Below are 16392 nucleotides of genomic sequence, written 5' to 3' on the forward strand. Positions count from 1 at the left end.
GTGGCTGAAATTCTCATAGAGGAAAAAGAGAACAAAATATTTTTCTCTAAAAATTCCACATCGTGCATGCGTTGGTGTTTGTGGAAATTCGAGTGTTTAAGAAACCTATTTTGTCTCACGTGTGCCACACACACGTCTACGTGGAATCAAGGAATTGACGTGGAAGACTTTGGTATTCTAAACACAAAGCTTGGAGCAAGGACTGTTCGTGGTCAAAGAAATTCAAGTTATCATCCGTGTCGGCTTCCAGGTATTTTTTGGTTGATCCTTGAATGATGTAAATTAATGTGATTAATTTATTCGTGCATAAATTAATATAATCTATAGAGTATGTCAAAAGTTTTATAAAAATTTTTGTTATACACGATCCGCTGTTTTTCCTACCACGCTTCCGCACCCGAATTCGATTCGGGAACCAGCAATCTCCTCATTCCTCTCCCTTTTTTCCTCCAACTAAATAAGCTCTAAAGATGAAGTTGTTGCACTCTGGAATTTCTCATGCAAAACCATTTCTTTTATGAAAGGTAATTTTGTCATTTTGCACGACTGATTTCGCAAAGAATGTGTAAATAAAAAACCATAAATGCAAATTCTCGTTGAAAAAACACAAATAAGCGCAGATGGATAGATTTTATATTTTACAATTAAACTCGTAGTAACCTCAGCATCTAGAAGAAAAAATCAAGTCAGAATCTTGAACATCGATCAGACACGGAATATTTTCCTCTTATTTATTTTATTCTTTTACGATATGAGACCTATAACTTCTACTTTACTTGAAAAAAACTACCAAAATTCAAACCATAATAAACATGCACACGCACCCAACCACTTAAATTAACCTCAAGTGACAGACAATATTTTGTTATAATACCATTTCCAATTCTAGTAAAGTGAATTTTAGACGCCAATATGGCAATAATCAATTTTGCACTGGCTACGGATAAATACACTACACTGGATGATTTTCTTCAGCAGCTACAAGTAAACGGAGAGTCGATACAACGGCAATTTTTCACATAAAAATTATAATTATTAGTTGAGATATAAATAGAAAGTTTGTTGAATAATTCATTTTTATTATTACATACGGCCACAAAAGCTACCATATCTTGGCCCAAGACCTGCTTATTCCTCTCGATAACAAATAAACAAACAGATGGGGATCTGAAAAGAGCTCCGAATATCCCCCCGCAAGTTGCATCCAACAATCCCGATTTCCTTTGCGTCCAATTACAAATGAAAGAATCAACTTAAACCATACCTATCCACACGCAAACTTCACCACATTACTTAAATTATGACGATGTGATGCCTCAATCGTCATCATCATCGGTAACTGCAAATGAAAATGGATGGAACTTGTAACCATCTCCCTCGTAAAACTTGTTTTGGAACTCGACCCAGTGAAGTCGCAAGGCATGTAGGAACGCGCTAAGAGTTTCCATCACTAACAAAACACCAATTGTGGCGAAGATGAAGACAATGATGCCCACTACAAGGATGATAACATTGTTGTACCTGTAAAATATATGAAGAGAACATTTTCATCAATAGTTCCTAGAGGGCAACGAACCTGATGCAAAGATTCCCACGGCCTTGTTCAATTGATTGAGCTAGAGCACGTAAGAAGAGAGCTGGATTTACTTACCCCCAAGCAAGAAGCAGAACCTTGTCGTAGAAGACACTGGACAATTCTGAGTGAGCAAGGCTGAAAAGTTGAAACAAGAAAAATGAAAATACACAATTAACCTCAAGTTATATAGATAAACAGTAACTTTGCATAAATATAATAATGCATCCATACTAGTGGATGTATTGAAGTGTGTGTTTATGCAAGAAGAAACTAACCTGAGCGCCCATAGACGGAGGTATGAAGCGGTGTTTGAGACTGCTCCAAGAACAAATTCTATGGTGTGAATTAGTTGATGTACAAAAACTTCACTAAAATCAAACTCTTCGTGATTGTGGGAATCATGGTTCGACTCGACTTGCAAGCTCTCCTCAGTGCCCTCAATTAAGGTGTAGGATTGGCCTTGGTGCATCTGCAGAAACAAAAATCGGGAATGAAGAAAGTAATCAAAAGAGAAAATGTCATGGTGAAAAAGTGAAAACCAAAATAAAATCTTCAACATACATTTTCGCATTGCTTCTTCAAAAGAAAAGGCTTTGGAAGCAGCATCCATGGAACAGAAATAAGAGCCAGAAAGAGTAGCACAAGCTAGCAAGAAAAAGAATGGACGTTAAGTATTGTTCACATATGATTCAAAACATATTTATAAAAGTGTGCAAATGATCAGAGTACCTGTACTGTTTTCTGCCCAGCAAAGAGCTGATTTTCACCCAGATCATCTGTTGGACCGAGGAACATGTATATCATTACGTGGTACAAGTCAACTTGTGAACCAGTGCACCACTTCACGAGAATGAGGACGGAGAGATAGCCAAACAGACTGTTTAGAAATATCAACTGAGGAAGAAATTGGAACCTGTAATATTCCAGCTATATAAGTTGAATATAACCATAACGGGTATTGAAGCAGAAGCAGAAGCAGAAGCGAATAATCAATGAATAATTGCCGATGGAATTCGTAAATTCATAGAACATATACTGTTTAGATACAAGGGTCATTATGAAGGTTGGGGAGAAACTTGACAGTTGTTCACAGCTTACCAGATGTTTATATTATTGCCAAAGTACTTGGCATTGAAATAGCTCAATATGATTCCGAGATTCATTTGGGCCACCCCAAGAAGAATGGACATTTTCATCTTCAAAGAGTTGAGAAATGGAAGCTCACTGCGGGTACCATGCCATACAGGGTCAAGGCCAAATGGGTATGTGGAGCGCACTTTGACCAAACCCTCTGTAGTAGCATCTCTACAACGAAGCACGCAAAGACCGTCAACAAAAGGGGGCAGGAAAAAAGAAAAAATCAAAAGTTTAGACAAAACAAACATAACAACTCTCAGCCTTTAAGTTGTATACCTGCAAGAAATATCACGGCAAGCATATGCTGAGCGGCCAAACAGTTCAAATGGAACAGAGAAGAACTCATTGTAGATCAAACCTGTGTAGATTGAGAAGATTGACATCATCAAAATGACATAACGACCACCAAAGGTCATCTCTGTGATGTCTCCAAGCTTCTGTAAACCCAGAATTATATTTAGTGAGATTCCACCAAAAAGTAATGGTACCAAGAAGATATGTAGATAGTGTATGGAAAACGATAGAAGGTAACAATTTTCTACCAAGAAAAACGCCCTTCTCTACTTAAGTTTTAACACATATTGCCTAGTTAGGGTAGTACGATTCGGTAAATGTAACATTAATTATCAAACTGGTTTTCCCCTGATTCTCCCCATATTTGGGGATATGTGCACGTTATATCATAAAACTGAAGGGTAGATTATTTCCAGGCTTAAAAATATTGTTTTGCTGCCTTATACAGATACTAAAGAGAAATTAGACAAAGCCATAAAGATTACCTCAACAGAAAGTTTCTTTTCCCTGACTATAAAATATAGCGTAGCAAGAAACAAGCATATTCCATGCCCCCAATCACCAAACATGACCGCAAATAGAAACGGAAATGTAACAATAGTATATACACCAGGATTTGCTTCTTGATACTTTGCCACCCTGCAACAACGTTGAACCATGATGTTTAACCAGAATTGTATGTTTCTGTCAAATGATGGTCACTTGGCAAATGAAGAAACCAACAGACCAAAATTTAATATACATAAACTGCCATTTTTTAGGTAATGTAGTAGTTCACAAGGTGTCTTAGAAATAAAATCATGGGTGAAAACAAGAAAGGACTCATCTAAGTCTTGACACAAGAAATATTAGAGTTCAAAAAGAGACCTTTCTAAGTCTTGACACAAGAAATATTAAAGTTCAAAAAGAGAGATAAAACCAAACACTATATAAAGATAATCCTTTAGACATACTAATATTTTATTTTCTTTCTACTTTTTTGTGTGCATATGTAAGTCATTGAAGATCATAAGAGCACATAAATAACGATAACCATGTTGCGAGCAGAGAAGTGATTTTAATTAATGAAGTGTACAAAAAGGCTGCCATGCATTTGATGCAACACAGCTCTCCGGCATCTTGGTCCAAAATTATGGCATTAATGGCTTCTTAGCACTTTCCACGGTCTTTCAAAAACTCAATCATTGGCTTAGGTGGTAAATTATGATTGCATATAGAGTCAATATTGCTTAGTTTTCGATCTCATGTCTCTACTTTCTGGTCATTTGCAATAGGAATCAAGCTAGCTTTCATAGTTAAAGATCTACATTAATGCTAGAGTTGCTTTTGACATCACTAAGTTGATTAACTAGTTGGTTCCTTGATTTAAATGTTAGCCGTTCACATGAATAGTTACAAATTTCTTTTTGAAATACAAACAAGAAAATAGGACAAGAGACCACAGAGCACAAAAGCACTTGATACAAGTCATGATACCCTTGAAAAAAAAAAGGAGCTTATTATCTTCTTTACGTAATAAACATACAGAAGTAAAATCGTTGTGTAGCACTAGATCACCATAAGTTAGTGAAATAAAGTCAAATAGAAAAAGTAAACCATATATAGGGTCTCTTTCCCAATATGAGGTTCAAATTGATTTAATTAATTCTCCTGTTAATGTCAAAGGTATAAGCAAGTCATAAATACTTTATAGTACCATGTGTTTTCAGACACCGATCAAAAAATATGTTTTCACAGGCTACTGTTGTAACTGAAAGTCATTATAATGTTGTGACTGAAAGTCAGTGTTGTATCGGTTCCAAGACAAATCACATGTTTCCTTCAACACAACAGTTATTATTTTCCTCAATTAGGGCGTGTTTGGTGCGCCATATTATATTGTATCGTATCGTATAGTATTGTATTGCATTGTATAATTTTTATACAATACGGTATTTGGTTGGTGGTATTATTAAACATTATACCATTTTTATTATTGTAATCTATTTACGTATTAGTTTGTAATAAGATAAAATTTAGGCCTAATCATAACCTAATTAGACTCTAATCTCGAACCGAATCCAAGATTTGGAGGAAGCAAGGGAGAAAGTAGAGTCGCTACATAGGGGTCTTTTTATAAAAAAAATTTGAAAAATGGGGTCAAATTGTAATTTTTAAAAAATTAAGGGGAGGAAGCAAGGGAGAAAGTAGAGTCGCTACATAGGGGTCTTTTTATAAAAAAATTTGAAAAATGGGGTCAAATTGTAATTTTTAAAAAATTAAGGGGCAAAATATAATTTTGAAAACTGAGGGTCAAAACATAATTTGTAAAAAGTTTAGGGGTCAAAATATAATTTTTAAAAAGTTTAGGGATCAAAATGTAATTTTAAAAAAATTATAAACCCAACATCACTCCGGTCTAGAAACTCGACCCCAATGTCGGTTCCAAAATCCAACCCAAAGCCTTGATATTTATGAAATATTTAATATGTTTTTAATATGGTATTTTAAATTAAATTGCATAATATGGTCTGGTACATAGATTTTATTCCATATTAGATATCACAATTTGTATTGTATTAATTTTAAATCTCGTATTAAATTATATAATGTATAAATGTCACCAAACATTGTGTTATTAGTAAACAATACAATACGGAGTAGTTATATAGTGTACATGCCCTTAGTCGTAATAGAGTAGCAAAAGATAGCCAAGTTTGGATTAAAACTGACCCATATGCATCAACAATTTCCTGAAAAGCAGAAGTGAACTTGTTTGTGCGAAAATATGTAGGTGGTGACTCTCTTGTATGCAAACCCTGAAAAATAGCTCCAACTTGCGAGTTGGAGTCAATGGCTGCACGCTGTAACGCATCCTGGATCTGCATTTATAAAATCCAAGCTATAAGAGCTCAGATAGTACATTTCACTAGTGCCGTTACAGCTAAAAACCAAGGTTAATGCTTATTTGCTGCACCGGGAAGAGGCAGGAAACAGGAAAAGTACCTGCTTGGTTGCAAAAACTGGACTCCAACCTTCTGCCACAAGACATTTTTTTGTCACATCAAGGCTAAGCATGTTTAAAGTGTGATATATGTATTTCTCCTTCCTCACCTTCACAAGTCCAAAACATTAAAGTCAAACAGATATACATTGTTGCAGTGTATCTAAACACTCAATTTGTGAATGAATTGGCATATATATAGGAAAGCAACTAACAGACCAAAAGGTTCCACCGCTCAAATTGCTCTGCAATTGTCTGTAACAAATTGCCTCGATGCAGCAGTCCAGCATCTACAGTAGTCTTTAGCTCTGAGAGTCTTGCTGAAACCTGGAATTCATAATTGTGATTTCGTCACAGAGGAACCCTAAAAGACCTATAATGGTTGCAACAAGTGAAGTTTTGGGTTGCTATATCGTTGTTTGAGGACAAAGATTTTTGTAACTTCAATTTGTCCGATTTCATTAGGGCATTGGAATCTTCTGATGTAGTTTTTTTCTTTTCACTTTAGTTGGAGTCCCCATCCTCCTTGGTGATCCTTGTACTTCATGATTTTTCTCATGAAATTTTGTTTCTTTTCAGAAAAAATATATACATATATATTTGCAGAAGCAAACAATGACGATCATTTCAGAGATGAAGTTCACAGCGGCAGTCAAATAGGCAAGCAATTGTGTTTTATCCTCTTTCCAAATGAGCTCAAATTTTATGCAACTAGTAAGTATTTTTCAGAAGAGCAGATCAAAGATGAAATTCGCAGGGCATTAACACCTGACTCAGTGACCAACATAAGGCCAAAATACCCTGTACCTTCATGAGGTCACACTTCTGCGAGACAAAAGGGGCCACACCAAACAAACAGATGCAACTAAAAACGAGATTGGTACTATCAAGAAGGTTAATAGGGAAGTTGGCATGCCTTATTACAAGGTTAAAAGTCAAATAGCGAGATTTTAGTTTATCGCAAACTAGGTTTTGTGAGCAGGGGTAATGGGAGAAGAAAGGATGATAAGTGAAGAGATATTTGAATAAAACTATGAGCAACCTTCCAATGAAAGGTACCTATAGTCCAAGCACAGTGTAGTCCCTACCTCATTGATTGCTTGAGCTTGTTTATTTAGGTCCTCAGAAAAAGGATAGCGATTCGCACCAAAAGCTTCACATATTTTAAGAATTTTGTTCTTTGCTCTTTCTCCAGAGAAGAAAACCAGAAAAACATTTTTCTCAACCTGTACATTGAATTTAGTCAGAGTAAAAGAGGCATATAATATAGAAAAATTACCATGGCAACCAAATAATTAGCACCATGGGAAAAAGGTGACAAGAAAAGAAGTTCAAACAACAATAATAGTCAACTTTCATGTCTAAAATAAATATCTTCATTAAAAGCCACATATCAATGATAGATAATACATTATACGTATTCAAACATATAGTTTCATTGTGCAACCTTGGCTCACCAGTTGAAGGTCCACTTAAAAGAAAGGAAAAACCTTGGCTCTCTCACTTACAACTATATTTATAATATATCTGAAGAGAGAGAATTGGATTGAGAAAATAATCCATGTAATTTTTAAGGCCCATTCTTTTCGCGAGTTCGAGTTGAGAACTTGAGTTGAAAAGTGAATTTATGTGAGAGAAAACACTGTAGTAAAAAAGTAGAATTTGAATTTTTGTGAGAGAAAACACTGTAGCAAAAGGTTTGAATTGTGATTCAAATTTTGAAAAGAATAGGGCCTGAGTGTTTACAGTACATGCTGATGAAAATGTATTTGTAGCTAGGTATGCCTGTAAATAGAATATGCCAAGTTGATAAATGAAACCAATAGGAACCTTTCAGCATAGAGAGAAATTTATATACGTTTTCAATAAAGCGTCATGGGTAGAAGGAAGGAGGTCGGTTACAGAACAACTAATACAAATCAACTACTGCTATAGAACAACTAATACAAGTCAAGAAGTGCCTTCACTTCTGTCCAAAAAAATTGCAAACAGGCAAAGATGCTGGAAGGTTAAAATCAATCAATATGATGAGTTCTGTTCACAATTCTCTGATAAAAGAAAATAAAGAGTATCAAATACTTTTAATTAGGATTGACACAGAAATAGAGTAAAAAAGAATACACACACACAAACACATTTGCTCATCTTATTTCACAATTAAATACTAAAAAGGAAAAGAATGTTAACCACCTTCTCCCTAGAAACGGGATCAGTGACCGGATCCTCTACTACAGTCTGCTTCAGAAAAATATTACCCCTAGTAGCACGAAATAGAATCCTCTCAAATGCCATAGACTTTTCCCTAGGAACAAGGCCAGTGAGAAACCCCAGCTTAACTTGCTTTGATGGATCAATTGACATTTCCTATTAGAAAAGCCAAATATAAAACAGTTATAATCAATGAAAGTGGAAGATTGTGGTAAATACTAGGAAATACAATCACAGGTGAGGTCGTACTTGGTCCAATAATAAAGGTATATCCAGTGATTCTTCACCAGTTAGACGCGATCCATATTCTCTATGCTGCTCCAAGGCACTGCTTTGAGCTGAATGAAAAAACTCACCAGCCTGAAAGGCATAAAACAATAGTTGTCAGTTTGATACATGTTGTAAGTTATAACTTCATCTCAAGAGAGTGTTTTCATATCAGGAAATTGAATCCATCTCATCATCAAGTTAAAAAAACAATGGAAACAATTAGCCCCCATTTGTTTCATTGGTTTAGTTTAGTTCAACTCATTTTGAACAGTGAGCACAGTTTGAACTGAAATTTGGTAAGCATGCAGTTTGAATTAGTTGAACGGTCCAACTTAGAGTTTAGCTCTCCTCTGAAGTTCAATCGTTCAAACCATTTTTGAACAGTAAAAGGGTGCCCACTCTATATGCTTTTCACACCTACCAAACACAAATTCGAATTTTATTCCCTGTTCAAATTAAAACTTTAACTACACAGACAAATGTTAATTCAAACTACAATTTAAACCATAGAGTTTGAATTTTTCTGTTCAAATCAAAAAGTTCAAATCAACAAAATTCAAACTAGCGAACCAAACGGGGGCTTAGATTTCTTCAATTTAAGAAGGAAGGAAAGTCCTCCATATTATCTTGTCATCCTTGTCATTCCTCAAAATCAAATGTTTCCTACTAAAGCATATTTGTGTTAGAGAATAGATGACCATTCATCTCATCCTTGAAGACGAAACTAAAAAGACAATTTGTAAGTCAAGAATGTCAAAGAAGACATAACCTTCTGCAAGACAAGCTTATATTCTCCAAGTTCGTTATAAGCACGTTGCAACTTTTCGCCATTTGCATTCATTTCAATCAGCTCTGCCTCAAGTTCGCCAAGTTTAACCTAGCATGCCACAGAAACGGACATTAAGATACACAACGGAAGAAAATAACAATTATAAAATTCCAAGTAAACGTCGTCTTGACTCTTGAACTCTTTGTTACCTCTAGGTCATCCAAACTGATATCAGCTCTTGTTGTGGACAATTTTGGAGAGAAACCTGCCTTCAACATCTGGTCCTTGAAAAAACGTAATTTGCGCGCCAACTCTCCACATCTTTTAATCTTTATTGGAAAATGAATAAATCAATACAATGACAAAAATAATTGTTTTGAAAGGTTCACAACACTAAAATCATTCTAAAAATACATAATGACAAATGTAAACAAAAAAAAATCAAGTGACATTGGAGGCTTGCCAGTTGAAGTCCCCTTAAATAGGTCGAGCCTCAATAGTTGGTTAGAATAGAAAAGAATAACTCAATAATGTATTTTGTTTTCATCATTCACATATACAAACGCACAGAGTTCATAAATGCCATCGCTAGTTATTCTTTGTGAACTTTCCTTACCAAACTAGTTATTCTTTATATTACCAGCAGTAAACTTCAACTTTCTCCCAGATAAAATAAGGAAAAAAAAAAACAATATGACCTTCATGAAATTTGTAAATAATTAAGTTCACATGTATGTCTATGGTGTAATAATATAAATGCCATCGCTAAAAGTACAGGACATAAATGCACCTGAGTAGCATAAGTTCGCTGAAATGGGCTCTTCTCTGCATTGAGCTGAAAGAAATAGAGTATAAAATGTTAGGTGCCAGAAACTAGAAAATCCTCAAACCAACATATCATCGATTAGAAATTAAGATAAACACAAAGAAAGCATGTCAATGCATGCACTGTCCGAAACATGATAAACTTCTGGTGTTTCTTAGCTCATGCTTTTCATCTCGTCATCCTTTCCACATCAACATGGGTCAAGAAGTATCCAAAATATGAAAATGCATTTTCTGCGTTTTCCTTTTCCTTTGAGATTGCCAATAGCATAATTTTGTAGGAGTCACTTTTAGTTAGCAAAACAACTTGAAAGTCTCTAATTCTCCTTTCCTAAGCAAGTTCATGAAAATTCTGATTTCGGCATGTAAAGTGATATTTTCTCCTCATTGCAAGCAAAATTTTTCCTACACCAGCACAATAGATTTTCAATTGATTATTGCCCTAACCAAAAAGCTAGCTCCTTTCCCGTTCAAAAAACAAACTCTCGCCTCTGGAATCGCAAAAGGCTCCAAAAACCCTAAAATTTGAACACCGGAAACCTAAAACTAACACCTAATTTGCCCAAATATCTGATACCACCAATACCGAAATTCGAAAAGAGATGGCAACGATCCATCAGAATTGAAATCGAACAAATTCTCTAATAATTTCTCATTCGAATCCTCTCCCAATCCAACCAAAACCGCACAATTGAAAGTCCAGGGATCCACCTAAAACCCTAATTCCCAAAACCAAAACCCAAAATTAATATAAATAAATAAATAAAAAAGATCGCGATTCCACGCACACAGAACCAGTCTAGATCATAAAAAAAAAAAGCACAATTGAAAAGGAGAAATGGTGGGAAGAGAGAGAGAGAGTCGGAAGGAAGTTACGTCTTTGAACTGGAGAAGGCCGAGATCGCCGAGGTAAGAGGCAGTGAGGTGAGAGGACTCGATGGGAATAATGAGCCGAACCAGTTGCATCGGCTCCGACCTGAACAGATCCATCGGCGGACAGCACCCACCCATCTCTCTCTCTCTCTCTCTCTCTCTCTCTCTCGACAGAGGAATACACAATACAAGCAAAAGAGATCAATCACTGTCTAGAGAGAGAGAACTACGAAGACAGTTTTTTGGCTTCTCGCCACGGGCTTCTACGTCCTTCTGTTTTTTCTATTTATTTATTGTTTGTTTTTTCCTTCTTTATTTATTTATTTATTTTTTTTTTAAGTATTGTACTGCCCTCGTCGGGGTCTATTTGGATTATTAGAGAGAGAGAGCATCCTTCGCTGAGGAATATTTCTAATTTTCGTTTTGTTTTTTCTTGTTTGCAAAGGTTTTTGGGCTAATGTAGTTTGAGTTGTACGACTTCTTTTTTTGGAGTAAATTTTATTTAAGTTAATATTCGTTTGTAAAATTTGAGTTTGAATTTAAATTTTAATTCAAGTTTTAGGTTTAAATTTGAGTTTAAATTTTCTTTTCAATTCAAGTTCTTAAACTCAAATTTAAGTTAATAAACATTATTTTTTCTATTTTTAAAAACGTCATAATTTTTTCGTTTTAATTCCGATTAAGATGATTTTTTTTCTATGCGTTCACAATGAATAGACGAGTAAAATCACACCCATATATCCTACTAAAATTTTTCATTACCATTGAGTTTTTATTAAAATATTATCTACATATAAATTTAAGTTTTGACCCACTCAAACACAAACTCAAATAGATTCTCAATTCAAATCATAACTCAAATGTGCACATTCAAACACAAACTCAGGTTACAACTTTAACTCAAATTATGACTCAAATTCAACTCAAAATCTACACTCAAGTTACCATAACTCAAAAATGTAACTGAACAAGCCCTAAGTTTTATTTGGATTTTTTTAAAAGTGATGTTTTTTGAATGAGTTTCTAGGGAATAAAATTAACATACCATTTAGTTCGCTGATTTGAGTTTTTAATTTGAGTTAAGATGTGATTTTATGTGAGAGCTTTTTACTGTAACAAAAAAGTTAGATGTGACTGTTTCTGAGAGTTTTTTACTGTAACAAAACTCGAATTCTAAACTCGAATCAATAAAATGAACGATGCATAGTTTTTATATTTCTTGTCTTGTATATTGATTTTTCTTTTTACAAAAAAAGAAGAAGAAGTTAATGGGGATAAATAATATTTTCATTTTTCTATATGATTTCTCAGAGATTTTTTAGTATGTCTGATATATTGATAGATTAAGTTTTTATAACCGTTAAATATGCGTATTTTTTGATTTTTTATGTGATTTTTTATAGATTTAATAGACATAAAACTTGACATATTGATATATTAACGTACCGAAAAAGATCTTATAATTTTTATGAACATCATGAATATATAAAAATGTAACCGCATTAACACACACTTACAACTAAATATTTTGCTAATATCACCTCCACAACTTAATCAGTACATTATTAGACACTTCCAAATTTATATTTGGTGCAACTTTCTCATATACACAATCATGTATATCAGTATTTTATTTTTACAAGAAGACAAAAGTTAGGGGAAAAATAATATTTTCATTTTTCTTGTGGTGGGGACCATAATATAATATTTTCATTTTCCAATTTTATACAACCCTCCGTATCTTTTTGCACGCCCTTTTTTAAATTTTATTTTATTTTAAAGGAAAACACACCCAGCTATTTATATTAGACATATAAACGGGCTAGCAGTAGCAGATGGGATCTAATTCATACAATGTGATAATTTATCACATATTGTGTTCGTATTATATTTTAATCATTTTTTTTAAATTTACAGTTAATTTGAATATGATTCGTGACACGAAATTTTTTAAAAATTATAACATAAACACAACACAATTACTTTACAGATTGATACGACACGACACAAAAATGATCCGTAACACAAAAATTATATATTTTTATTTAATTTTTTACATATTAAAAATAACTTAAAATTTATAACACATTAAAATACAATAACATCAATTGAAATTAAGCAAATAATATTATAAGATTTTGAATATAACTATTATGATATCACAAGTTCATAATAAAATTAAAAATATATAATAAAAAATACATATATTTTTTAATTTTTATAAATTTTAAATCGCGTTTAGATTAAGCGGGCCAAATTTAAAATTAACTCATATTTTTCATATTAATTTTAAATTGACTTAGGACCCGTTTAGTTCGCTGATTCGAGTTTTTAATTCGAGTTGAGATGTGATTTTATGTGAGAGCTTTTTACTGTAGCAAAAAAGTTAGATGCGATTGTTTGTGAGAGCTTTTTACTGTAGTAAAACTTGAATTCTAAACTCAAATCAGCGAAATGAACGGGACCTTAATTATTATATAATTTTTTTTTCTCAACCTTAACCCATAAAGTTTGTGTCGTGACCCATCGGCCTTAAAATCATACGCCCAGCTACGTATTCTTTCAAATCGCATCCGTAGTGCCTCAGTAACGATGAAGACCCAAATACTGACCTCTAGGGTTCTTGGTAATTCTTCTATCTTTTCTCTCTTTGGGTTTTTCAGATTCCAATTTCGATGTTTTGCTTCTGGTAGTAGTGGGAATATTGGTTCATTTCCCCCCGTTTGGAGAAATCGGTCAAAACACGATGTAGATCTGAAAACCTAACAGTAGAAGAAGCTTTGGGTTATTTGAATTTCATGATTCAAATGCGACCCATTGCCTCTATTTGGACTTTTAATCAATTGCTTGGTGCGCTTTCCAAGAAGAATCACCATTCCCCTTGTTGTCTCGATGTACAAAGAGATGATGGGCTGTGATGGTTTTCAGCCCGATGTTTGTACGATGAATATTGTTTGAGCTTTGAAGGAGGTGAAGTTAGTTTCTCTGTTTTAGCAACTGTTGACGGTTAAATTTTGCTAATAAAAAACCGGTTGGATTACCTTTCAGTTTTTCCTCGGTTATCGGCCGTGTGTGTATTTGTTAAGAATAAATGACGCTAAAAAATTTATAGTGGTTTACTCTATAAATTTTAGAACTACATCTACTGTAATCTTATATTTCTTTATTTGGGTAAGTTACAATTTTTAGTTCTCAGCCAGAGTTTTTTCTGAACCCCCCTTGCTGGGGGTCTTTCTCTTTTTATATTGGGCTTCCTTCACCCAGGGTGTTTCCTTCACAGCTAGAAGCACTCAAGTGCTCTCCTCCGGTAGGCCCAGACGTAGCCCACTAATTAGCACTGTTCACTCAGCTAATTAGTCTTCTATTACGGCTCTGTGCTTCCCCGTAATACTTTTATGTCCCATGTGGGAGCGGTCTGACAGCTCGCAATTAATGCTTGCAGACCACCTCCACTTCTGCACGTAACCCGTTATGTTCTCTAAAGGACGTTCCTCTCGTCGTCAGCACTTCTTAGCCCAACTACCTTCTTCGATAGCCCTTTCTGCGGTCGAGAGATCTTCATCCCTTAGCGTCGACAGCGCAATTGGTCGACGCCACAAAGGATCGTCGCCCTATCTTGGACTTCGTCCTTGGGCCTTCGCAGCGGGGTATGAGGAGTCTGCAAGCGTCGAGCGTTTCTTGCTTAATGGGATTAATCAATGCCACGTATCGCGGTATACTTTGCCCACGCGCCCGCCACATTTTTTTACACAACAGCAACTATGATTAAAAATGGCCCCAGATGGTTATACACTGTATTCTGCTTCATGGGCTTTGCAACGATGGCTCGATGGTTGCGGCAACAGAGTTTTTCCGGAAAATAGAAGAGAAGGAGCCCATATATGATGAGGTCTTTTATGCGACTGTCATTAGTGGGTTTTGTAAGGCTGGAGAAACTCGGAAGGCACTTAAGTTGCTTAAGAGAATGTGCAGTGATCAGAGGATTAAACCTAATCGACATTGTTTCAATGCGATCGTTGACGGTTTGTGTAAAGGACGGATTGATAAGGCCTTGAGTTTGTTTCAAGATATGATCAACTATGGTCATCTACCGGATGCTGTGAGGTATACATCTTTGATACACGGATTATGCAAATTTGGTTTCTGGGAAGAAGTTATGAGATTCCTTGTGAACATGCTCGACAGTGGAATCTCACCTACTATAAGAACCTACAACTCTTTAATCTATGGATTGTGCCATTCAAGCCAATGGAGTGAAACCATCAAGTTGTTTGAGAAAATGAAGGATCGAGATATTTCCCCGGATGTAATAACATATAGTATTCTAGTGGATGCTCTTTGCAAAGGGAGAAGGGTGCAGGCAAGTTGTTTGAGAGAATGAAGGATCAATATAGTATTCTAGTGGATGCTCTTTGCAAAGGGAGAAGGGTGCAGGCAAGTTGTTTGAGAGAATGAAGGATCAATATAGTATTCTAGTGGATGCTCTTTGCAAAGAGAGAAGGATGCAGGAAGCTCTTGTTATGTTTAGCCAAATGATCCGAAGAGATTTATGTCCAAATATCGTCACATATAGTTCATTAATTAATGGATTGTGCCTTTCCGGTCAACTGAAAAGGGTATAGAGTTTCTGTGATTATATGGTGATTTAGGATGTATTTCCTAATACGATAACTCTAGGTGGCCTTTTGAATGCCTTTTGAATGCTTTTTCTGACAAAAGTATGATGGATAAGGCCCAAAAACTATTTCAAGAATTTATTCAACGTTACAAAGAGCCGGGTGGGAATGCGATAATTTACAGCATATTGATTAAGGGGTATTCTTTGCAAGCTGAAATAGATAAGGCACAAGAGATCTTTGAACAAATGACATCAAAGGGTATTATTGTACAAGATGTTGTTTCCTACTGCACGTTGGTTGGAGGAGGCAACATAAAGGTCGGAAGAACAGGTGTTGCTCTCAAGCTTCTGAGGATATGATCCAAAAAGGGTTTTTGCATGATCATATAAATGTAATGCGAAGAATCTTGAAGAAGATTCACGCTAAAAGGCTTGAAGTGTCAATAACTTTTATTATGTGGAAAATTTGTATCAATCACAATGTTGTAACTTATTTAATCTGCTATGACTTGTTAAACCTGAACTCAATAGATATTGTATGAAGTATGATGTCGTATGGATTCTCCCATATCTGGATTGCTTGGCATTGTCCGATGGTTTTATTATTCTGCTCAATGTTAATTGCATATCTTGTGTACCCTGATTTAGGACGAATAGTAATACAGCTTTCTTTCCTCTGAAATATTAATTGGAGACATTTTGGCATGCTCTTTTACTTACGTGATCACTTGTCAAGGGAAACATAACAATTTTTTTTGGGAAATGACATACAAGTTGATAATTTGAATTTTTTGGGACAATTTTAAGGGTGCAAGCGGCATATGTTTGAACAAAGATAG

At 34.9% G+C, this 16392-nt stretch overlaps 2 protein-coding genes across 2 annotated transcripts; one reads left to right on the top strand and one right to left on the bottom strand.

Annotated features, from left to right (window-relative positions):
- Positions 1 to 1011: 1011 nt before the first annotated feature.
- On the bottom strand, positions 1012 to 11184 carry LOC21409548 (V-type proton ATPase subunit a3). The gene is made up of 18 exons (XM_010097878.2): positions 10939 to 11184; positions 10028 to 10072; positions 9447 to 9566; positions 9238 to 9345; positions 8448 to 8558; positions 8181 to 8354; positions 7079 to 7216; positions 6210 to 6317; positions 5993 to 6100; positions 5720 to 5868; positions 3493 to 3646; positions 2990 to 3150; positions 2675 to 2881; positions 2306 to 2489; positions 2138 to 2221; positions 1852 to 2045; positions 1652 to 1711; positions 1012 to 1521 (listed from the first exon to the last, which is right to left on the bottom strand). The coding sequence occupies exons 1-18, from the start codon at positions 11071 to 11073 to the stop codon at positions 1317 to 1319; spliced, it is 2445 nt and encodes an 814-aa protein (XP_010096180.1). The 5' UTR covers positions 11074 to 11184; the 3' UTR covers positions 1012 to 1316.
- Positions 11185 to 14716: 3532 nt separating this feature from the next.
- Positions 14717 to 15913, top strand: LOC112091546 (pentatricopeptide repeat-containing protein At1g62910-like). The gene is made up of 2 exons (XM_024165534.1): positions 14717 to 15295; positions 15668 to 15913. The coding sequence occupies exons 1-2, from the start codon at positions 14717 to 14719 to the stop codon at positions 15911 to 15913; spliced, it is 825 nt and encodes a 274-aa protein (XP_024021302.1).
- The last annotated feature ends 479 nt before the right edge of the window (positions 15914 to 16392 follow it).

Source organism: Morus notabilis, unplaced genomic scaffold (genome assembly GCF_000414095.1).
Source record: "Morus notabilis unplaced genomic scaffold, ASM41409v2 Scaffold115, whole genome shotgun sequence".
Classification (NCBI taxonomy): Eukaryota; Viridiplantae; Streptophyta; class Magnoliopsida; order Rosales; family Moraceae; genus Morus; species Morus notabilis.

Bases quoted from the DNA above. Each gene is read 5' to 3' on its own strand.
- LOC21409548 (XM_010097878.2), bottom strand. From the start codon at position 11,073: ATGGGTGGGTGCTGTCCGCCGATGGATCTGTTCAGGTCGGAGCCGATG. The intron at 3,647-5,719 runs GTCAGTTTTAAT...ACGTTGTTGCAG, and splicing joins GAAATTGTTGATGCATATGG to GGTGGCAAAGTATCAAGAAG. The intron at 2,882-2,989 runs GTATACAACTTA...GCTTCGTTGTAG, and splicing joins TGCCGTGATATTTCTTGCAG to AGATGCTACTACAGAGGGTT.
- LOC112091546 (XM_024165534.1), top strand. From the start codon at position 14,717: ATGGTTATACACTGTATTCTGCTTCATGGGCTTTGCAACGATGGCTCG. The intron at 15,296-15,667 runs GCAAGTTGTTTG...ATGATGGATAAG, and splicing joins GCAAAGGGAGAAGGGTGCAG to GCCCAAAAACTATTTCAAGA.